General features: G+C 41.4%; 1 protein-coding gene across 1 annotated transcript in view; it reads right to left on the bottom strand.

The window, feature by feature from the left end:
- The window catches only part of Fbxl7 (F-box and leucine rich repeat protein 7), a 371,578-nt gene extending 348,190 nt beyond the window's left edge, over positions 1–23,388 (bottom strand). Inside the window, exon 1 of the mRNA XM_036207329.1 lies at positions 23,338–23,388. Coding sequence (XP_036063222.1) covers positions 23,338–23,374 — 37 coding nt within the window. The 5' untranslated portion in view covers positions 23,375–23,388. The remainder of the gene's footprint in view (positions 1–23,337) is intronic.
- Between the last annotated feature and the right edge of the window lie 1,170 nt (positions 23,389–24,558).

The following is a 24,558-nucleotide window of genomic DNA, read 5'->3' on the forward strand; positions in this document are numbered from 1 at the left end:
ATATGACAGCTAACACCTGGAGTGCTCATGAAGTGCCAAGAATTTCTAATTCACTTTACAAATTTCCAAACTATTAACAACAACACTGAAACTGATAGAAGGAAAAATCATAGATCGTATCCTGCAAGAAACTGATGTAGGAAAGGACTTTCTGATTAAGATTCTAGCTGCCCAGGAATTAAGGCCAATAGTTGAACAAATGGGGTTTCATAGAACTAAAGAGCTGTACAGCAAAGGAAAAAGTCAATCCAAATGAAGAGGAAGCCCAGGAATACAGAGAGTGGGAGAGAATCTTTGCCAGATATACAGAAGGCAAAGGATTAATATGCACAATATATAAAGAACTCAACAAACAAAGAGTCCAGAAGACAAAGAATGTAGCAGGAAGGTTTCTCTGGTCTCACCTGGCCCTGCTGACCTGCAGCCATTTATAAAATAATCATTCAGAGGTTTAATACTATTTACAAACTGTATGGTCTATGGCAGGCCTCTTGCTAGCTAGCTCTTGTAACTTAAATTAACTCATTTCTATTCATCTCTGTTTTGCCATATATTCCATGGCTTTACCAGTCTGCTGGCATGTTGCTCATTAGGCGGCAGGCTGGCATCTCTCCAGACTCTGACTTTCTATTTCCTGTCTGTTCCCTTGGATTTCCCACCTGCCTCTAAGCTGCCTTGCCATAGGCCAAATCAGCTCATTTATTAACCAACAAGAACAACGTATATTCACAGTGCACAGGAAGATATCCCCCAGCAAAAGAAACCAATTAAGAATGAGGTAGGGATTTCAACAGAGAGTTCCCAAAAGAAAATTAACAGTGGCTAAGAAATAGCTCAAAAAGTAGTCACCATGCTTAGCAATTAGGGAAATTCAAGTTAAAAATATTCTGGAATTTCATTTTCTCCCACTCAGAGTGGTTAAGATATAAGTGAATGAATGAATGAATGAATGAATGAATGAATAAATAAATAAATAAATAAATAAATAAATAAATAAATAAATAAATGCCTGAAAACAAATTCTGCAGAGGATGTGGGAAAGGTGGGGAAATGGAGCCCTCATTCTCTGTTGGTGGGACTGCAAGATGGTGTAGACACTAAGGAAATCAGTGTAGTGAATTCTCAAAAAGCTAAAAAAAAAAAAAAAGATCTACTGTCTGACCTAGCTATACCATTCCTTGGCATATTCCCAAAAGATCCAACATCATGTTCCATAGACTTGCTCAGCCATGTTCATTGCCACTCTATTCACAATAGCTAGGAAAGGAGAACAGCCCTAAACACATATGACCAACACTAAATGATTACAAGTCATATGTTTAAGTGTATGTACATATGTATGCATAACAACAATAATTTAAAAGTACAGACCATTAATTTGAGAAGGTATGGGAAAGACCCAGGAGGAACTAGAGGGAGGAGAAGAATAGGAAGTGATGTAAATACAGTACTCACATATGAAATTCTTGAGGAGTATTTTTTTAAAAATATCTGACCATACACTAGACACTTTAACACTTTAAAAACAGGGAAACTGAATCAAAAAGAGGTTCTTCTTCTAGCTCAAGGTCATACAGTTCATAAAAGCCAGAGTCTCAATTCAGACTCTGCAATGATGGGAACATTTATGGAGAAGAGTTTCTGTGAACGCCCTAAGAAGGAAACATGGATGTGGAAGATGGGTTTGCTGGCTCTGGGAGCTGGTACAGTCATCAGTATGGATGTGAGAGGGTCTCAGGCCCTAGGAGCTGGTATGGTCACCAGCATGGCTCCCCGGCCCATCTCATGCAAGAATATTTCCTGTCCATGGAGCTGAAATGCTCTTGCCTCTTCGGCAGAAGACAGAAAATACATTGCAAAGTACATTTGGGATAGATGTGTTCATGTAGGCAAAGTGTTGGTTGCCTATACTGCAGTTCAATCTCCTATGGTAAGTCTAACAAACCTTTTGAAAAGAGATGAAAATCATTAGTAACAATAAGAAAAGGGAGGAAATTATTGACCCACAGCAGTTAATGTAACTGCATGACTTACTGCTCTAAGATATCACCAAGGAATAATATCATTAGCTCCACCAAACATACCCCAAGGCTCCCTAATTCAGCTAGGTTTGTATTAAGACAGAGGCAGCAGCAGCATGTAGCCAGGAAATTACACACATGCAGATACACAGACACTTACCATTTTGATGAAAAAAAAAAAAAAAGGAAAAGAAAAAGAAGCATTAAATATAATTGTGCTAATTTGAAAAGAACATCCTAAGTTTCTCAAGGAGAGATTTATCTGTTCATTACAAAAATGAGCCCTTCAGCCTCCCAAGAAGAACGTGTCATTTACTCCCACAAATGGACCATAAAATCCTCTCTGTTAACTGTATTTGGCTGCCTTCATCAGGCTGATTTCTTAGAGTATCAAGAATGCCAGTTTTCAATCCTCAACTATATCTAATGCCAGAAAGCAATCCGGAGTCATAGCCCATGGCTCCACAGGAGAACCAGATCAAGGGCTCTACACACAGGGGCTGCTTAGTGATCACAAGAATAGGCCAGGTCTATAAAGCATTATACAATTGTTCATTGGAGCTTTACACCCATGTGTACTTATATCACACCACTAAAAAAGCTGTGAGCTGGGCACTCCCTAAATTAACTCCCCAAATCAACTGCATGAATATGTAAATTAACTGTGTTCCCTAACTTGTCACCTGGAATAGCCTATCTCTACGTTAAACATCAGCTTATTTGTAACAAAACTGGCCGGTATCCCCCCCAAATCCATTCTCTCCTTCTCCCACAGGAATACTATTAATTACACAGGTCACCATGGAAAAGGCCACACTTCTCAGCCCCACTTACAGCTGGGTCTAGACATGAGGATGTCCTATTTGGGACAACAGGATGTACATGGGAGCTATGTCTATGTCTGGGTCATGTTTATCTTTCTTATAAACTGGAACACAGATGTGTAGTGACATCATGAGGGACAATGGACCAAAAAAGCCTAAAAGGACCACAGCCCCTGTAAAAACTACACTCAGAACCACACAGGAAAACCAGATTCTCTGCTCCTGTCCAATGTCTGCATTTTTATGGTGACTTCTTAAAGAAGCTTCCATTTATCCTAATTAATAAACATAAGATCTACTGGCTGATGTCATTTGCTCCTACTTCCATAATAATTTCTTGGCAATGAATATGTACTTCTTAGTAGGACAATCACTTAGGGAGCTGGGGCCCTTGGAGAGGTGTTAGAATGTTTGAGAACTAAGTTTTAATTTCATTTACTTATAGATAATGTAAACTTTACAAAAAACATGTTTCTATTTGATTTTTTTTTAATCAAACAGTTAAGTTGTCTTGAATGTCTAACATGATTAATGTATAACAAATAGAAAGGTCTATTATCCTCACAGACTGACCTATGTTTCAAAGTTTAACTCTTTGCCATCATGTTCCATATTTAATAGAAGGTCTCACTCAAGAACTTTTTAAAAGCAGATGTAGGTACTAGGCTAAAACTAAACAGAAAGTATTTAAATGTGTGATGGTATTTAATTTTTTAATTAAATTATTTTATTTTATGTATCTAAGTGTTTTTTTTTCTGTATGTACGTGCATGTCATGTGTGTCTGATGTCTGTGGATGCCAGAAGAAGTCACTAGATCTCCTGGAACTAAAGTTATGGATAACTATGAGCTACCATGTGTGCTCTGGGAACTAGGGGCTTTTAGTAAGAGCAACAAGAACTCTTAATCAACCCTCCAGCTTCAGAGCTGTCACTTTAAAGTAACCAAAGCTGCCATGTGAACAGGTAGGATGCATGAAATTCTTTTGTGCCATCATCAATACACTGTCTTCCATAAAGCAAAAACAGCTGATGATTTTTTGTAAAAAGAAAAAGGCAACATAACCAGCAACAATTGATGTAGACAAAAAGTTTCTGTTTTGTTCCACCAAACAGAGATCTAGGATAATCAAAGTCAATTGAGGGGTATCTGGAGCACTTTCTAAACAATTTGGGCACACATCATATACAATTCCACTTTAGAGGGGTCATTTGTGTTACTATATGAAAGAAAACACTATAACATTCCAGGAAAACATGTGTGTTAGGATGGAGAGCAATGCCATTTGTAACAGTTCTCAAAAGCATGTAACTGAGGTTCTCAATATAATTATAAGAAGCAAATAATCCAAGCTGGGCAGAATGCCCAGAAATCAGAGTCAAAGGCAGACTTCAGAGTGAGACTGACAAACAGAAAAGGAAGGGGCAGGCGTGCTGGGATGAGAGGCCAAAGGGCAGGCGAGAAGGGGAGCTCCAGAGGGGGACAAGGAAGGACACAAGAGGGTAGCGAGGGCAGAAACAGAATCATCAGGAATGGAGGAGAAAACAGACGATGTCCAGCATTGCAAAGATGTCCACAAACGCCTTCATTGAAGAATTCCCATAAGGAATTGGCAGAGACACATAAAATTTACACGGTTTTTATCCCAAAGTGAGTTTATTAATGACCTCAACTTGTGCAATGTGGTCTCCATTTCTGAAAGGACTTTTAAAGACAGTGAAAGTGGTGTTTTCTGGTTCTTATTCAAAGCTCCATATTAGTCTAAATAGTTGTATAAAAAGAAAAAGTCCCCTGATTCACATGGTTAACATTCGTCATAAACAACGGCAAGGACGAGGACAGATGTACAGTGCCATCATCTTTCATGTGCTTTTGGTGCTGGCGGAGAGAAGAGATGCATTTCTTCATGGGAACCTGGTACTTGCTTTATCCTCCTGCTTCTCCTAGCAGAAGCACCCCAAGTTACTAATGTTTTTGAAACTTAGAGTTACAGAACCTAAATGGTTGAAAAGTTTTGAGTCAAAAGATCATGATCCAGAAAGAAGCAAGCCTCTGTCCTCACAATACATAGATGATATTGCTAATTCCCATAGGGACTGGCAGTTTATAAAACCACTCAGACTCAAAACAACAGACCCAGGGCTGGAGCACAAGCCGCATGCAGCATCTCTTTCGATTGTGCCAAAAGTCAGCTGTACAATGTTAGCTACTGAGAACAGCACCTTATTGAACTCATCCTGCCCTACCCTATATTAAGGTGCTAATAGAATGCAATCAGGATCCTATATCAGGATGCCAAATAATAGCAGTGATTATCCTTTTAATACCCTCATTTCTGATCAGCATAATTATTAAGACACTGTGACACACTATAATTGCCTGAAACTTTCCACTTGTGCTTCTGAGGTCCAGAAACCAGTAGCATTAACTGGGCATACTGGTGCACATCTGTATCCCCAAACTTCAGAAGGATGAGAAAGGTCAATAATGATCTCAAACCAACCTGACCTACATAGTGAAAATATCTCTCACAAAGAACACTTTCTTAAACAGTGACATTAAAATAAGCAAATACGTAAATAAATAGCAGCAACATCAGTGTGGTTTTGGTTTGATAAAACGCATGTCCTAGTAGTGTTTGTTATATGTCAGGATTTAGATATTTATCACTCACTGCTTCAACAAACCAAAGTCATTCTAAGTAAATAAGCATATGACATGTAATACAATTCTATGGCTATGGAAATGGGAACAATGGATGCACATATACCGTACAATCAAAACATAATTACATATTCCACTGACATGAGGATTCTCAAAAGGACAGGGTTTTCCCTAGTAACTTCAGAATCACTAAACAGTCCATTAATATACTTCCAAAAGGGCATAGAAAACTACTAGGCAGGGTCACATTCCCAGAGCCCAGGTGTATCTTCAAATCACACCAATTCTGTACCACTCTGCCTCCCAAGGATATCTAGATTTGCCATCACAAAAGGGTGCTGTGGGATGTTCTCTATGCTGTGAATGTGTTGCTCTGATTGGTTAATAAATAAAGTGCTGACTGGCCAGTAGCCATGCAGAAAGTATAGGTGGGACAAAGAGAGAGGAGAATTCTGGGAACAGGAAGGCTGAGGCAGAGAAAGATACTGCCAGCTGCCACAGTGAGAAGCATGATGTAAGATACCGGTAAGCCATGAGCCACATGGCAAGGTATAGATTAAAGAAATGGGTTAATATAAGATATAATAATTAAATAACAAGAAGCTTGAGCCATTAGGCCAAACAGTTTAAATAATATAAGTGTCTGTGTGTTTATTTGAGTCTGAGTGGCTGCTGGCCTGGGCTGGACTGAAGATAACTCCTGCTACAAAAGGGTAGCTTGGACTATTTCTCAAACTTCTCATGCAATCAGTGCCTGCAAAGGAAAATCATAAAAACAAACTACATTCTACCTTCCCTTCAATCAAAGCCGACCTGAAGGGGTTCTCCCCAAGAGGCAGAATAGACATCATGAACTCAGGCTCAAGTATGATAGTCTCTAGCTATGAACACAAATTTCATCTTTCAAAACTGAATTCTAACAGTTCTTTGGTTCCCTCTCTAACTCTTCCATGACTCTAGCGTTAAAGCATCCAGAGGCCATCTATTCACTTACTAGACCAAATCAGGCAAACCTAAAGGTAGTACAAGGGGGAATGTTTCAGGTTGGTTTTGCCTTACCACCCTACAAACAAGAGCCCTGATGAGGTTGGCAGCCAAGAGTGTCCAGATTCAAACTCAGGCCCTTTAGCTCCTAATCTGCTTATGTAGCACCTCCCTTCCCCAAGTTTCCCCTTCTCTGGTTTCCTCAATGGACTAGGGGTTTCTAGAGGACATGTTAGTATTTGATTCCTTGTTGTAATTCAAACGGATGTAACAAAAAGTGCTGACCCAAAGAAGGAGATTAATCATTATCCACTAATTAATTGACCAATACTTAGATAAACAAATGACCGAGTGTATCAATGCTTGAAAAATCCTTCCTCCTATGAGGCATAGGTAACTGTCAATTACTCAACATTCAATTCAAGGGAAGTTCAAGCCAATCAGAAATGGAGGAAGGTGTGAGAGCCGCTAGAATGCCCAGCCTTCCAAGTCCTTCTGGAATCTTCCATGTGCTCCTTCCCTCTAGGCAACTAGTCACTACCTCCTATCTACTTCCATGATGCCATGCCTTCTGAACTCTGCCCTCTGTTCTCACTTCGCTGCTAACTCTAGTTCACTCTGCAAAGCACTGTGAGGGCCTTGATGGGGGTCCTTGATTTCGATTCCAGCCTCCCACACAGATTCAAAACAAGGATATTAGTAAGAGTAGCAGTGGGAAGGAAAAGAAAACTGGGGTTTATCATGACTCCAAGAGGAAGATTATCTTGTCAAGGCTACAGTCAAGTGGCTAATAAGGAACCAGGTGTCAGGCACTAGGTAATGCGGCCTGACAGTGGGCAGGAGTGTTTCCTGAGTGTAGTTCCTTCCCCAATAGATGAAGCTGTAATATTGACCTCATTCTTCCCAAAGCCTCCAATCAGGTAAGAACTCCAAGGTGGGAATTAAATTAATGATGATTCTTTTCCATGTAGAAGGAAACATAAGCAGTGGAGATTTAAGTCCACCATAAAACCTGTAATCTACATGCTTCTCTTGTAATCTTTCTAAGGGATTCAAAGCAGTCCTTATTAAACATTTGCCATTTGTTCTGCTGCCATTCACCTGTCTTTATGTTGTTTTTGATCACAGGAATCTGTATAATCCTCCAAGTGTGAGACTGACCTCACATCACCTTCCCTTTCCCTTGTGGTCTATACACTGGTCCTTCTTCATTGTTGAGCCTGACATCACTTACTCCCTTCTCAGACATGCCTGGAAAACTCCTGCTCAACCTCCACAGTCAATTCATAGCCACATCAACTAACAAAGGTAGTCCTTGTGCATATCTACAGCTTGAGGTCTCACAGCCAGACTCTTAAGTCTTCTATGATGTGTCCCCATTCTATACAAATGAAACACCATGGTGGCTCAGAGGGTAGATACCGAAAACGCAGAGGAAAACACACATCAGGCTCCCTCAAAATAAGGGGTCAAGTGTTATAAACAGAAAGCTAAGGGATTTTAAGGAAGAGCTCATTTAAAAATGAGCATTTGAGTCCAATGTGACCAGGTCACAATGTGTAATCACATGAGAAGCAGAGTGTGACAGAAGTAGGGTCTAGGAAAACAAGATAAGTGTATATGGAACACTATTTCCCTTGGTTAGCCAGGATACTGTGTGTGTGTGTGTGTGTGTGTGTGTGTGTGTGTGTGTGTGTGTGTGTGTGTGTCTGTGTGTGTCTGTGTGTGTGTAGTGGGTAGCAATCCCAGCCTTTGTCTGGAAGTTCCAACCCCCACTGAGGCTTCGGTAATGGTCACGCCCACAAGGCAGGGCTGAGGGAGGAAGCTGAAGACCTAGGATCGAGAGGAGAGGCTTCTCTTGGTTCCAGGACCCTGGACACTGGAGGTAGACTAAGCAGAGTTCTCCAGAGAACACTGCCAGACTGCGCCATACCTTTGCCAGACCCTACAACCTATCCCTTCATTTGTAAGTTACCCCACAAAATAAACCTCCCTTTTAACTACGTGGAGTGGCCTAAATAATTTCACCAATATGTGTATATGGTGGGAGGCATCCTGAAAGAAGACTAAAACATCAATCTGGCTACAGAATACAATACATACAGATTTGAGTACCAAGCTAAAAAAATTGTTTAAGTTATAGACAACAAGAGTTGAGGAATGTCTCTAAAGCTTTGGAAATTATATAAAGTATGGATCTTTGTAGCAATACTAATAAACTAATAATTTCTTTTTAAAATTAATTCTAAATTTCTCAGGATCATAGTGACTGAGTACAAAATAATTTGATAATCTCTGTGGGACAATATTTGAATGTTATAAAATGACTAATGAACTAGAATGATCATGAGACTACAAATTAATTTACAGAATTTAGAGAAATAGAATAGATTTCATCTTGTTTGTGATTTAAGCCCTGTATGTTTCATCTGTCTAATGAATCAATACTTGCCACTGATCCCTTGTGTTACAAGTATTAAATAAATCCCAAATTCCTTTAGTGACCAGGAATGGGAAATGTTGGATCCAGGCAATGACAACCTTGGCCATCTGCTCCTTCACTAACTCTGGCTAGTCTACTACCAACTATGGTGTGCTCCATTGATTAGCCTTCAAAGAACAGTACATAACCAGCAAAACAGAGCCACACAGAAGTTCCTGAGGTGTCTGATTTCATTGCCAAAGCTGAACAAATGGATGAGACAGAATACAGTCTCTAGTCCCATCTGCAGTCAGTTCTGAGATACAGAAGCAATGAAGTCTCTGCAGACTTTAAGAAGGCACCTCCCAAATCAAGAATGTTGGCTTGTTGGTCTCCTTTGCAGTTAGCTATGGCTATTGGTCAAGCCACCTTATTGTATAGAGCTTGATGAAAGGATTAAACACAGACCCAAGAAGAAAGCCAGCTCATGTCTCTTAACTATCAGCTAAAGATTCCTTCCTAAGGAAAGCTGGAATTCCTTAGGAAGCAATAAGTAACACCATGCCAGTACCTGGCTAAGACCAGCCCTGGAACATGCTACTTCACATTCTAATTTTTCATAATTATAAATTTGGGAGACTATGATTACATCATTTCCTCCTACCATTTCCTTCCTACAACCCCTCCCATGTCACACACACACACACACACACACACACACACACACACACACACACTCACCCTCTCACCCTGCTGTCTTTCAAATGCATGGCCACTGTTTCTTAAATTACTGTTATATATCTATATGATGTATATGTATAGGCATAGGTATGTAAATACATATTTCTAAATATATAAACACAATATGATCAGTCTGTAAAATGTTACGTGCATGTATGTTTTAGGGGCTGTCTTTGTTGTCTTGTGTTGAAGCCTCAGTACACATCCTTCAAGGTGACTGGAGTGCAGGTATATTGGAAAGTACCTTAACAAATGGAAGGCAAGAGGAAAAGGCAGATTAGACAAAGAAGGAATCTGACATTTGATATGATACAGTCATAATGTAGGGTTTGACCACTTCTGTGAAGAACTATGCACCCAAGATTGCCTTTCATGCTTGTCCCAAACTGCAGCCCTGCATTAGTCAGTCAATGAATATGGCTATGAGCTACTGGAGACCCACACCCTGTGACGGCATATAATATTGCCAGTACCAAGGGACATGGACAGAGAGCTAGGGAAGGCACTATTAACCCCAAAACCAATAAATAGAAGGACAAGATGGGAGCATGGTGAGGAAGAGAGACGTGGATGAGAGAGAAACAGCTGGGCTTGGCATATCTATCTCAGCATGCTGAACACTGACCATCTGTAACCATGGCATGCCTCTTGCGTGTCTTTGGGATAAGACTCTTTCATGTAACATTCTCTGACCTGCCATCACTCCTGAGATACCCAGGAGCCTTCCATATTTCATTTGTGACCATTGTCTCAGACTCTCCTATTACCTATCCCATGGCCTTCATATGCCCAGAAGGGAAAGGACATGGGAAATCTCCTGTGGCATTTGAAATCTACCTTAAGTATGCAGGCCCATTTTTCACAGCAGAAAATTCTCATCTCCATACTGCAGTGGGCACTCGGCAACCCCATGATTAAATGAGATTTGCAAGCAGCAACATAGGGACTTGGGCATTTACAATGAATACGATTATTCACTTAGTTGTATCTTTATTACCCATGCTCCCCCTTGTGAGGCAATTTTCCTTATTGGAAGTAAAGCAATCTCAACCAAAGCACTTAAAAATTATCCTTTTCCTGTTTTTATTAGCTGGTATCAAAGAAATGACTATTTGAAGCACAACCAACAGGAGGGAATTGGTTTTTTTTATTGCTCAGTTCACATTGTTACAGCTTTAGGAGTGGAGAAAAGACTCCCCAGGGAAATAGTGTCTCTCCAAACACACTTTCAGGGTAATCTACAGGAAAAGTCTTCCAAAGGGAAGAAAACAGAGAAAAATATTAAAACATAATTAAATAAGCAAAAGTATAAGAAAAATAAAACTTAAGAAAAGAAGCTGTTCAAAACAGAAATGGTATTGCTTAAAATTAATTGCAGAATAATATGCAGAATATACATTATCCCAAGGGGGCTATGTCACTCTTTCTTATTAATTTTAACAGCTGCTAGTCTTTAAAATCAAAACCCAAGGAATGAGTGAGCTCAGTGGGTAAAGGTGCTTGCTGCCAAGCCTAAAACCCACCTGAGTTTGATCCCCAGAATCTACACAGTAGGAAGAGAAAGCCAATTCCAGCAGGTTGTTCACCTCCACACATACAAAGTAGTGTGCACATGCGTGAATAAATAGATGTAAAAAAAAATTAATCAAAACCTGGTGAGTGGAGTAGGGAGATGTTTTAGTGGGTAAAGTACATTTTCTACAAGTCTAGCGACCAGAATTTGGCTCCCCAGCTCACACATAAATGTGAGAGAAGCATGATGTCCCATCTGTAATTACAGACAGAGCACACTGGACAGAAACATAGAGAAAGCTGGCTCAATAGACTAGCAAAATAGATGGGCTCTAAGTTCAAGTGAGAGATCCTGCCTCAATATATAAGGCGGAAAGATGCTGAAGGACATGCCAAAATCAACTTCTAGCCTTGAGGTGTGTGTATACAAACATACCTATGCACATGGGCATCCATACACATGTAAATAAACATATACAAGTGCATATATATATATATATATATATATATATATATATATATATATATATATATATGCTTGCAAAAGGTAAAATAAAATGAAATGGAGAATAGTAGTGAGCACTAAATATCCCCCATGAATATATGTATGTATATACCAGCACTTCAAATCAAATGTCAGTCAGGCTCAGTGCCATGCATAATAAAACCCCCACCCCACTATTGAGACATTCAGTAAACAAACAAAACACGCTGGTCAGATTGATATCTGGCCTCCATCATACAGAAAACTGTCCTAATGTAACAATGCATATCCTTTACCCCAGGTTTCTTTCTTCAAGGCTCATGTGCTGGCTCATTTCATTATTCTTTAGTATTGTTTTTTAATGGCTCTTAAGTCGTTCCTCTAATAGATGTTATATGATTAAAGAAACAAATGGCAATTTTAATTGTAGCTCTCAAATTCCTTGCAGAAGGATAGTGCTTCTATTGACAAAAAAAAAAAAAAAAATGGAGTTTCCATAATTTATAGGAAAGAAGTATGTACACACTTAAGACCTGAACAAGTTCATACCAGACAAAATCCCAGCACAAAGAAGGGAAGGTGGACACAAAGTCCCACCCTAACCAAGAAAGCTGTTTGCAAGAGCTTGTGGGAAAGGGAAAATCAGTTTTCTCCAATAGAATGTCACTGGGTATATCAACCACACTCCAGGGCAAACTCATGCCCAAGGGTAGTTGGCCAGTACAAATACAAATACCATGGTTTTTGTTTGTTTGGTTGATTGGTTGGTTTATTGGTGTCTATTGTTTTGGCCCTTGTTTGTGAGGATTTTGAGAGAGAGAGAGAGAGAGAGAGAGAGAACATTATGCTGAGCAGATCGGATCTGGGCTGAGTAGGAAAAGAATATGATCAAACTATACTGTACATATGTTTTAAATAAATTTTTAACACCACAAGAACATGGCCCACCAAATCAACTAAGTAGAATTCACATGGGCTCACAGAGACTGAAGCAGCAAGCACAGGGCCTGCATGGGTCTGCACCAGATCCTCTGTCTTATGTTATGTCTGTTAGCTTGGTGTTTCTGTGGGACTGCTAACAGTGGGAGCAGTTGAAACTCTGACTCTTTTACCTGCTCTTGAGACCCTTTTCTTCCTATTGGGTTGCCTCATTCACAGAGGGCTTTCTCCTTGTCTTACTGTATCTTCTTTTGCCCTGTTTGGCTATAGTCTCTTGGGGCCTGTTCTTTTCTGAAGAGAAAATAGAGGGGAAGTTTGTCTGGGGGGGGGAAGGGAGGTGGGAGGGAGATAAGAGGAGTGGAGGAAGGAGAAACTGTGGTTGGGATGTGTTTTATGAGAGAGGAATCTATTTTCATTGAAAAAAAAAAGTAAAGTCCCACACTATAGTAACTTCAAAGATATTATTAAAGAAATGTTATGTTGTAAGGAACTCTTTTTGTATGTGTGGTATGAAGGATTGAACTAAGAGCCTTGTATATTGAAGGCAAAGGTTATACTGCTGAACTACACAGACAGTGCAATTTACTTCTTAAGGGCAAAATGTCCAAGGTGAAGAAAGGTTCACAGAAAATGTGACAGGACTATTTGTGGTATTTTTGGAGAGAACACAGATAGGCTATTGCTCTAGATTTATCTTCATTTACTCACTGAACAAAATCTAAAGACTACTTTGTGAGTAGGGGTGTATTCACCTGGGATGAAGGGCATGGTAGCATGAACAATGGGTAAACACTAGAGACAAAAAAAAAAAAAATCAGGAAAACAGAGTTTAAGCTAGAAGACAGTGAGGCAGTATCCCTCTGGAATGGTGACATCTTACAGCAACTGAAGGAGAACAGTGGTACAAATGACCGTATACTAAATTTAGCATCAGAATGACCCCATTTAATCTTCATTGTCAAATGAAGGCAAAGTCTTTAATCTCCTAAGGCCTCAGTTTCCTTGCCTGAAACCTTGACATCATGGTAGACCCAGTCCCTGTGATGTACAATGGTATTAACGTCTGAAATCCTTTACAGTTTACAAAGAAATTTCACAGACCTAATGATGAAGAAGCCTCCCAGGGCTGGCAAACAGAAGGGCAAGCTCTCAAATATATGTCAGGATAAATCCCCATATTAAATGCTACTTAGAGTCTGTAGCTTTTAAGCCGGAGGGAAATATAAGAGATGAGTTCCACAGTACTTACAGAGGAAAGAAAACTATGCACATTTCTTAGTCTTCTGTTGGCTGTTATTTTATAAGCAGATCCAAAGGTCATCCCAAGTGGAGGGCTATCGCAGAACAAAGATCAGTTAAAATTAATCATGCTCTGGGGAAGCAGGGGACAGCCTCTCTGCTTCACACTCTGCAGACTCCAAGGAACATGCTAATTATTTTATATGCTAACATTATTAGATACTAGAGAGCCTGCCAATTTGTCAGCAGATTGTTACCTAATGAGCAGTTAATCTGCCCTTTGGAGAGCCGCACAAAGTCGGATCAACACTTCCTTCAGAACACGTCTTTCGCTTTTTGACCGGCTATGCCACAAAACCATCGCTCTTTATCCCACGCGGCTACTTCTTCGTCACTGAGTCTTTGAAATAGCAAGTAAAACAAGACTGAAAAGTGTTCTGGCAGACACCCAAATGGCAAGACCATGAGCACACTGAAGAAAGCAGGGGCTCTAGAGCAGCCTGCTGTGTACCCAGGACTGACAACTTCCAAGCCTGCATGTTGCAACTATGAAGTGGGAATATGAGTGTTGAGAACTACAGAATGGTTGCATCATGTGCTTAGAGAAGGTCATGGTGACTAGTAAGTACCCAACAACTGTTATCTAGTTTATTTAATTATCTATTTATTTACTTACTTATTTTTGAGGAAGAATCTTGTTCCATAGTTAGTACTAGCCTGGAATTCACCATGCATCCCAGGCTGGCCTTGAACTCATGTCCATCCTCTTGCTTTAGCTTATCAAGAGCTAGGATTACAAGTAGGCAATATCATGGCCAGATTTTAAATACTATTAAAACAATGACTAAACTATAATAAACTTAGCAATACCCACACCTGCCATATATTTATTAGTAATCATATTGTTTGTAAGTGACATTTTTCTAAGTAAGAAAAGCTAAATGAGAACAAATTATACTGTCAACATTAGAGGCAATTAATGTTCTGATTCCTCACAACCCCATTTTATTGTCTTCTTCATTCATTTCTCTAAATGGTTTTTCTTCTTCTCCACCATTTTTTTTCTCTTCTCATCAACTATGAACATAACTGACAGTTGGAATGGGTAAGGCCTTTCCTTGATCATGGACTTGGCTACACTGTTCCCCGGATATGACCCAAGAATCCAGCTAAACCAAAATGTTCAAGTACATATGTAAGCCAACTTTGCTGACTTCGTTCCCTTGCCAAGAAGTGGCTTGCAGCAAAAAGGTCAATCCACAAGTAAGAGAAATACTTGAATTTTTTTCTAGAAATTCTGGTTGTCTTTCCACTGCTACATTTGCTCAGAAAGTGCAGCACAGGAATTTACCACAGAAAGGGTAGCAAACAAAAAAAAAATGTTTTAATAACATTTCTACACATTGCTCAAGGCTTCTAAAGTTACAATTATGAGTTCATGCAGTGTGAACAACTGTTTTTCATTTGTTACTGGTTGAAGAATATAAATAGGAATTGATAGAATGAGCCCATCAAATGCACAACCTAATAGAGATTTACAGCTCCAGGAACAGTCCACCACACTTCAACCATGGAGCAGACAAAATGTTGACCATTTGTTTATATTTCATTACCGAGGAAAATTCAGAGAGGCTTAGTGATTATTCATGTCAAGAGTTTTACATCTATACCTCTTTGGGGTATTAACTAGTCTATTTTGGAAGTTTCCACTCTAAGGCTACCCTTCACCTTCGTTGCAGAACACAGGCTTGGAAGCTCCCGGGCTGGCCAGGCATCTCTGCCCCTTCACTGAAGCATGTCAAGGTTCTCACTTATATGGAACCCACAGGAATCACTGACTATGAACCAACTCATTTGAGAAACGAAACAAGAAGATTTGAGGGATAAGAGAGGAGACGATGTCTCCGTGTTTAAGAATACAAGTTGCTGTTTCAGAGAACTCATGTTTAATTCCCAACACCCATGTCAGGTGGCTCAAAACTTCTGATGTCCAGGGGCACTGTATGTGCACACAGTCACACACACACACACACACACACACACACACACACACACACACACCTTTCACTTAAAAAAAAAAAAAAACAAAACAAAACACTTTCTTTAGAAATCATAAGGTACCACTCCTCCAAGCAAGCAGTTTTGACATTGAGTTTTAGAAAACACACACATCCTTTAGGCATTTCAGGAGGTGTAGACACACATAAAGGCTGTCACAATGAAGAGAGCATCTTAATTCCTAAGTATACATCCAACCTATCACTTACTCACATCTAGTCTATTTGAAAGACAAAGTCTTTCTGTGGATCTGCATTTGCTGTCCTGTCTGGCTACTAGTTTAGAGGAAGTTTAAATGTGTCGTGTCCCCTGAAGGTTCCACATGTTGAAATTGGATCCTTATTACCAGATATTAAGAGAGTAGATGCTTAATATGATTTTGTTGTTCAAAGGTGGGCCTCTGTGAAGCAATCAGAAGAGACTGGTTCATACGACCCACAAGACCTAAGTCTTAGAGGCTTTAGAGAGAGACATGAGCATGTTCTTACACCACATCATTTAGCTCTTGTTAGGAGGCACTTTGCAGAAGGACCACCATTAGACAGCAACTGTGAACTCAATAGACTCTCTCTCCTCATAAGCACCTAGCCACAGGTGTTTCATTTAATATAAAAACAGGAGCCAAAAAAAAAACAAAAACAAAAACAAAAACAAAAAACAAACAAAAAAAAAAAAAAAACTGACCTCTGTGTGTATCTTTTCAATTAGAATACAAACTTCCTTGGACCAAGTCTTATCCCACTGATAGTTCAGTAAGATCAGCAAAAGGTCCCAATTCCTAAACTAAACAAAAACAAACCAGCTTCACTCCAGGGTGAGTTTGACTGATGCTGATTTTCCTCTTACCATGTAGGAGGAAAAAGGGCTGCCATAGTGTCTCCCAGAAGTCACTGGCTGAAGCTTCTCAGAGTGTCTGAAAGTGCATGCCTTCCCTGTCATTCTAGCCAGTTGGTAGCTTCTGATTAAATGCTAGCGATTGATAATAGCAACTTTAAAGTCACATATACAAGGGCAAACACTGACTTGAGATGTTCAACATGAATACAATCAAAAGACCTGATTCACATGTAGAAGTTCCCTGTGTCCTGTGGTAATAAAAAAAGTAACAACAACACTATAAGGAGAGGGAGTCTGGATCCATGATTGCACAGAGACTAAGAAGTCATTTATCAAATCCAATTTCCATGGAGGAGGTTAGGCTCCAGAGAAGGCAGGGGAATAAAAACAATCAGTAAATAACCTGAAAATTAATATGTATATATTTTGATAGATACACTTATTGAGCTTTCTATATGTATATATATACACACATATATACATATATATGATACACACACATACATATACATATATATATATATAAGAGAGAGAGAGAGAGAGAGAGAATGAAAATTTACCCAGAAAGGGTAAAAGGAATGCTTTTTAAAAAATATGTTAATTGATATAGAATTACATCACTTCTCCCCTCCAGCCCTTCCCACATAGCTGTGTCAAGCCTGCACAAGTTGATAGTCTTTTTTTTATAATTATTATTACATACAAAAACATACATATGTGTATATATGCACAAATGTATAAATACAACCTAGTAAGTCCATCTGTGTTGTTTGTGCAAATATGATTTCAGAGCTGACCAGTCTGCACTGGACAACCAATAAGGCGGTTCTCCCTCCTCCCCGCTCTATCAGACATAAACACGTGTGGCAGAATCTCTTGCTAGAGAACTGACTCAAAACTCTCCGTACTGCACCCTTCATTGTGGTCACCTTACAAGGCAAGGATCCTCCAGCTTCCTCGGCAGATGAGCTTCAACTCAGAGCTTCTTCCATAAGAGCCAGACCTAATTTCCTACATCTTACGTGCACTGTGAACACTCCAGCAGCTCTTCAAACATTACACTTCAAGGGTGAGGGTTCTAAACTCCATTTACTCTTCTTTTCTTTCATTGGGAGAATTTGTTCACCAGAGACTTTACTCTAGTCCTGTGATGTATTATGATGGACCACTGTGGTGGTATTGTGTTCCCAGAAATATTGTGTGTTCCCCGAAATAAACTTATCTGGGGTCAGAGAACAGGACGGCCACAATATTAAACATGAGGATAGGCAGTGGTAGCACACGCCTTTAATCCCAGCACTGGGGAGGCAGAGCCAGGCAGATCTCTGTGAGTTCAAGGCCACATTGGAAACAGCCAGGCTTGGTGACTCACGCCTTTAATCCCAGGGAGTGACGGCAGAGAACAGAAAGATATATAAGGCGTGAAAACCAGGCACCAGAGCTAGTTAAGCATTTGGCTGGTTGAGCATTCAGGCTTTCGAGCAGCACAGTTCAGCTGAGAGCCATTGGGATGAGGACTCAGAGGCTTCCAGCCTAAGGACACAGGATCAGCTGAGGGACTGGCGAGGTAAGGTGGCTGTGGCTTGTTCTGGTCTCTGACTTTCCAGCGTTCACCCCGATACCTGGCTGTGAGTTTGATTTTATTGATAAGACCTGTTAAGATTCCTGCTACAGACACACTTTGAAGTTCCCTTTACTCAAACAGGCAGCCAAAACCCAGAGATAACAGCAAAGACGGGATAGAGGTGGGGCAATTCTTACTCAACCCAAAATTCATTCTGTTCAAGTGGTAGAGAGAGGTAAAACAGACCTGAGACTTGTATCCCAACGTGGAAAGAAAGCCACCTCTCCTTTCATGCCTTTATTTTAAGTGTTCAAAAAAGATCTCCAATTCTCTGAAACTGCTCACCACCAGACCAAACATGGAACTGCCAGCAGCACAGTAAAGATGCTTTCATTTTAACCACACACTGGAATGCTATCCTTTATCTTCTGATTTGCATCACAATGGAATTATTTGCCTCAGGCAAGTGATGAAAACCTGCTTCGATCTCAGAGTTATGCGGATGCTTTACAGTGTGTCCAGGCCAACATTCACAATTCTGATATGCAACCAAAGAAAAATAAGACAGAACTTTACAGGAATGCACAAGTAGATGAAACCTATTACACCACGAATCTTGAGACATTCTCTATCCAGTGGTCAGACTGTGGCAGCTGCTATGGAAGACTGACAGTGTTATCCTCTCAGCAGACTGAAAGATGCCGATACCCACAGACCACCAAAATACTGATTTTGAAACTTCAATTGCAATATGTTAGTATTAGGAAGTGAATCCAGTGTGTATGTGTGAAAGCAAAGTCCTCATGGACAGGATTTGTGTACTTTTAACAGTCCAGATAGCTAGCTAAGCCTGTTTCCTCAGTGGCCTTGCCAGGATACAGGTAGAGGTGAGCATGTACAGCCTGAATGAGAGGTTCTCACCAGAACCTAGGCATGGAGACATGCTAGTTGCTCTCTGACTTTCAGGCTCTAAAACTGTGAGAAATAACTTTCCAAAGCCTATTATCTATCCAGGATATCACATTTGGTTAGAGTGTTTCAGCTGATGGAAACAAGGCAGCAATTTTAAAGAGCAATAGTCTACCTAGATCTCCCAAACTCCATATCTAACTTCCTGTAAACCTTGGTATAAATTCCAGCTTTCCAATGAGGCCACACAGTGACTAAGGCTATATCTTATCTTAGCCTGCCAAATTTCTCATTAAGAGACTTTAGCCCCTTGTAGCATACCGTATGGTTTCTCTGTTACCTGTCCTTCTTTGTGTCCTTTGCAACAATGCACTCAAGGTCCTAAGAGCTCCTGGCACACAGTAGCAAGGAAAATATCTGTTAGCTGACAAAAACAATGACTCTGGAATTGGCTAGTATTACTGCAGGAAAGAGACTATCTTCCTTGGCCCTGAGTTTCTTTGTTGGTAAAATGAGGCACATAGGAAACCCTGCCCTATAGGATGACTTTGTAGATAAAGTGAGACAGTGCATGCCAGGTGCTTAAAATCAGGAACAGATACAGTAGACTTTGGCAAGTGTTAATTGCCATCAATGTTATTTCAAGATTTCCCAGGTGGTGATGGATTTGTGATGACTTACACTCTCAAGCAACTGGCTCTCCTCATCTGACATGGTAAAAAGGCCCTACTAGACCCCAAACCTACCAAGGGTCAAGCCCCATGGCTGTGACCTCTCCAGCTCCAATTCAACAAGACCTAGGGCTTTGCAAAGGAGCTGTTAACAGCAGGAGTGCTACTGCCTCTGACCTGTAGACATAGAATAAACAAAACACCAAAGCCTTAAAAGGCAGAGAAAGCAGCTCCCCTCTTCCTACTTGAACTGAGATTTGTTTATTTGGCTTAACTGAAGTCAGAGCTAATGGTTCCAATGATTTTGAATCCCCCCAACTCATTCTTCATATTTTTCTCTGTAAGGCTGTAACTTATACTTTCTGAAACCAGATAAAGAACAAAAATAATGGTCTCTCATGAAAGAATTTACCAGAACATACTAATCATTTAGACATTGGCTTATGTTCTAGAAAGCTAAAGATTAAGGATGTAAGTTTTTTACCCCAGGAGCAAAATCCAAGGCCAGCCTAAAGGCAGAGTATTAATCTGAATGTTCACTAAGAACTTAGGGAAATAAAACACTCTGAAATCACTCATTATGGATTCACAGATATCTTTGATGTCAAAAAGAAGAGAAGACTTAGGTACTAGAATTAGGAGAACAAGTGGGAGTAAGTGGGCAATATAGAGAAGGAAGGGCATTGGTATTTATTGATTTCTTAACAGTTAAGTCTTTACTTGCCTATTAATTATAATAGGTCTTCACAAGGCTAACCTTCTCCAAGTGGTCCAGTAGAAGACATTAAGAAAGAAAAATGAAATGAATGGCAGCACACTTAGTGAAGAGACAGTGGCAAATCTTGCTACTGAGAACCACTCTCTTCACTTTGGAAAAGAAAGACGCCAGGAGGTGAAGTTGGAATCAAGCTCCAAATTCCCAAGTGGATGCTCTATTTTCTCACAAGAAGATCTAAAAACTGTAATGCACACCATATATGATGCGTGTGTAGTTCCACAAGGAACCCCAAACTCCAGTTTCTGACAGTCTTCAGGATAATGTTAACCCCACCTATCCTTGGATCACAGCAAGGTGGAAGATGCTGTCCCACTGCACCTGTTAAGGCACTCTTACCTTTAAAGATGTATAATGTATCTCCCAAGAAGAAGTAAGATTATCCATAAAATACTCACAGTTAAAAATTTTAATAATTCAATGTTATTTGCAATATCCAGAGGCTATACATATTGTCAACTGTCAGGAATTATAGAAATACAGACCTGTAGTTTTGAAGCAAACATCACTGACATATATTTGAACAAGCTTGACACAGTCTATGTATAAACACTCATTGATAAGGCCCCCTTCGTGTTTGACGTATATTATGCCTCAATTGCACTCAATCCAGAAAACGGTCTTGATTCTCAGTCTTCTTTGATAACAGATAAAATTAGTAGGTTCAGTTTTCACTTTCTTTTGAATTTGATACTTTAGATAAGTAAGATGGCACAATCATAAGAGGCGTCTCTGTGCAGGTTTGTATCATGCCACTATACAGCCTTATTTAATATACCTAATTATAAATAAAGCCTTATTTAGAAGGGGCCTCAGTATAACAGAGAGGAAGGAAAAGGAGGAGGAGGTCTGAGGTCATATTACTTGAGGTTTCTCTATTTTCTTTCTCGTCTATCACAGAGGAATCTTGACTCATCTGAAATTACTTGATGAAAACTAAACACAGTGTGGCTCTCAAGCCAAAACTCACAAACATTCCGATTGGTCTCATCTGATCAGCTGAGCCCGAGGTCCCCCCCCCCTTTATTCCTATAAGAAGTCTACAGTGTATCTAAATCTGATCCCAGTAAAACTTGACTTGCACTGAAGTGAAAACGCAGAGGTAGCATTTACGGGTAACAGCTGGAGAACATTAGTTCCCTGTCTCTCCCTGTTTCTCCCAAGGGTTGAAAATTCTGCTGTTCAGACAGGAAGTCGTCATATACCACACACTGTATGATATGATATGCCGAGATGTAAGAACACATTACAGGGGATTAGGAGAGCCCTGCAATGGTTTAGTTGGAGAAGCAGAGTAAGGACTCTCGTACTTCTGAGACCATGCTCCCTCCATCCCCCATCAAACCCAAGACTGACAGGTACCCTGACAGTTACTGAACACCTTTTGATGACTCAAAGTTAAGAGGCTGCATTGTTCATCTCTCCACACATTTTAAAAACATTAACTTGAATACCTTTGGAGAGTGAGTGGCCAAGGTTCTCCAATAATCTTTTCTGGCACACTTTCACACTTGCTGTCTAAAAAAGGCTTTTTTTTTTTTTTTCAAAATATTTCTCTCATGTATCTGCCCAGGACAAGAATATGAGTATATGCATATATATGCACAAGTACATCTGTGAATGTAGAAACTATATACATATACATGGAATTCAAAACATGATGGTCTGGAAAGAAATGATTTTTTAATCGTGTGGATTTTTTTTTTTTTTTCCGGGGCTTTGCTTTTAGTATAACTTAACACAGTTGCTCAGAAATGTACAGAGACCCCAACTTTTGAGCAAGCTGATAAGGGCTTCCTTACCACCACATGCTGAATAGCTATTCTGCATTCCCACCAGTCTGCAAGGGCTGGCCCCCCTCCTTTGTAATCGCCTGTGCTCTGGGGAAAGGCTGTAAGGCCAAACCCAGTCTCCTCACGCCCTCCAGCCATGTTCACTAGATACAGACCTTAACTCTTGAACCGTAGAACATGTCTTTGCTGTGTGAGTATCAGGGACATGCTGTTAATCACTAGAGTTAAAACACTCCCGGTATTATGCAAAGTGGGGGAGGCGGGACTGGAAAGGCAACCCACACATCCATCATCCCTTTAGGAGTGGGCGGAGTTTAAAGTTTCCCCAACTTCCAAGTTCTCACTTGACAGGCAATATTTCTGTGCAATTTCCAGCCCCAAGTAACAGATGGTGCTCGGCCTGTCTTGAGTCTCGAGAGAGCCCAGACAAAGCTCCCAGCCACTCCGTGCCTCGCGGGACCCATAGGTGGTTAGTTTCACGGAGCTGTCAGACCGGGGCAGTTAGCAAAGAATGGAAGCTTAACTTCTTCCAGAAGTTTTTTCCTGGTACGAAGAAGTCCAGAGGACTGAAGCACAAAGGCCTGGGAAAGTTTCACTGCTTCAATTCTCTGCCAAACCGTCACCTACACCAAGGTGCGCAGGGAAGGAAAGTTGAGGCACATGTGTTCAGAAAGAAACACAGCAGAAATGCAACTTGAGCAGTCCTAAAGACAACCTGGAAAATTGCTTAAGGGACCCCGGTGTTGGAAAGGCATCCTCGAGGTACCAGAGGCTGATCACGCAGAGCCCAGAGGGAAGACGACAACCCCAATCGCACCAAAGTAGGGTGCGCCTGAGCTGTGAACGAGAGGAAAGGGAGGGGGCGCGATCCTGGAGTCGGGGGACGTTCGGCCCACTCACCCTCACTGCCGTACTGTTTGCCATTGTTCGCGCCCATCCTGTCGCCGTCATGCCCGCCGTCTCCCTGGACACTGCATAGCTGGGGCGCACCTCCGAGGCGGCGGGGCAGAGGAAAGCGGTCAGGAGCGGACCGTTAGCTGCACATGCCCCTTCTGTGGGCCGATCTGGGAGGGGACGGCCCTGCTCTGCGGCGGGAGGGGGAGTACTAGGTCCTCTCCAGGCACCCCCGGGGTGGCAGGCCGGGTCTAGGACAGCCACTGGGGATCTCAGAACCCGCGCTCCAGGCGCGAGGGAGCAGCGCGACGCAGAGCCCGCGCCCCGGTGCCGCCCCTAGGCTCGCCGCGCCTCCGCCGCCGCGGGGTCCCCATGCGCCTCCGCGGTCCCCAGCCGTGCGCGCTGAGCCGCGCCTGCCCCGGGCTGTCCCGCTCCGCCGATTCCTCCCTGGACCCCCGTGCGTCCGCGGCTTCCCCCGGGAGGGCGCGGCGGCCACTTGTTGCGATGCCCGGAGTGAGCGGAGACTTGTGGCCCGGCGCTGCTCGCCTGCGGGCCGGACTTTTGTTAGCGCCAGGCGCCTCCTCTCGCCGCCCAGCGTCAATCACAGCTGGAGCCCCGGGGAGGAAGGCCGGCCTGGAGATGCGCGGCCTTTTAAAGGGGCAGTGCGCCTTTTCCGGGCTCCGGATTTCGGCCCCCGGCAGGGCTCTGGCTCTCCGCGCCACTCGAGAACCCTTGGGCGCAAAGGAACGTGAGGAGCGCTGCGTTTTACTATTGTTCTTTTATAGACTGTGAGTTTCTAGTCGTCCATCGAATTCCCGAAGAGTTGTCTACAAATACGGCCTACGTGGGGCGTGGGGCATTTAAAATAAACACTCCATCAGTCTCCGGTTCTGACATATTTCAGGTACCTGTGCTGGCAATCTCAAGTGGCTCCCCGGATTTGGGGGCTACAGCGAGGAATGGAGGGGGGTAGGGAAAACTTGAGAAGAACTTAGCCGAGTAGCTGGGAGTGGTCTCTGGAGAGCAAAGACATTCCCCGCCCTGCGAAGGAGGTTTCCTGGCTCAGAAGTTTTAAAAGCTTCCGAGACACCAAGTCTTTCCTACCCCCATTTCTATTTTTTTTTTTTTTTATCTTGTAGTTGATGCCATCCTTTGTTTAGTGCCCTACTACCTCGTTTCGAGATTTACGTGGCATTTGTAAAGCTTTTTTTTTTAAAAATGCCCCTG

Source organism: Onychomys torridus, chromosome 15 (assembly GCF_903995425.1).
Source record: "Onychomys torridus chromosome 15, mOncTor1.1, whole genome shotgun sequence".
NCBI classification, from domain to species: domain Eukaryota; kingdom Metazoa; phylum Chordata; class Mammalia; order Rodentia; family Cricetidae; genus Onychomys; species Onychomys torridus.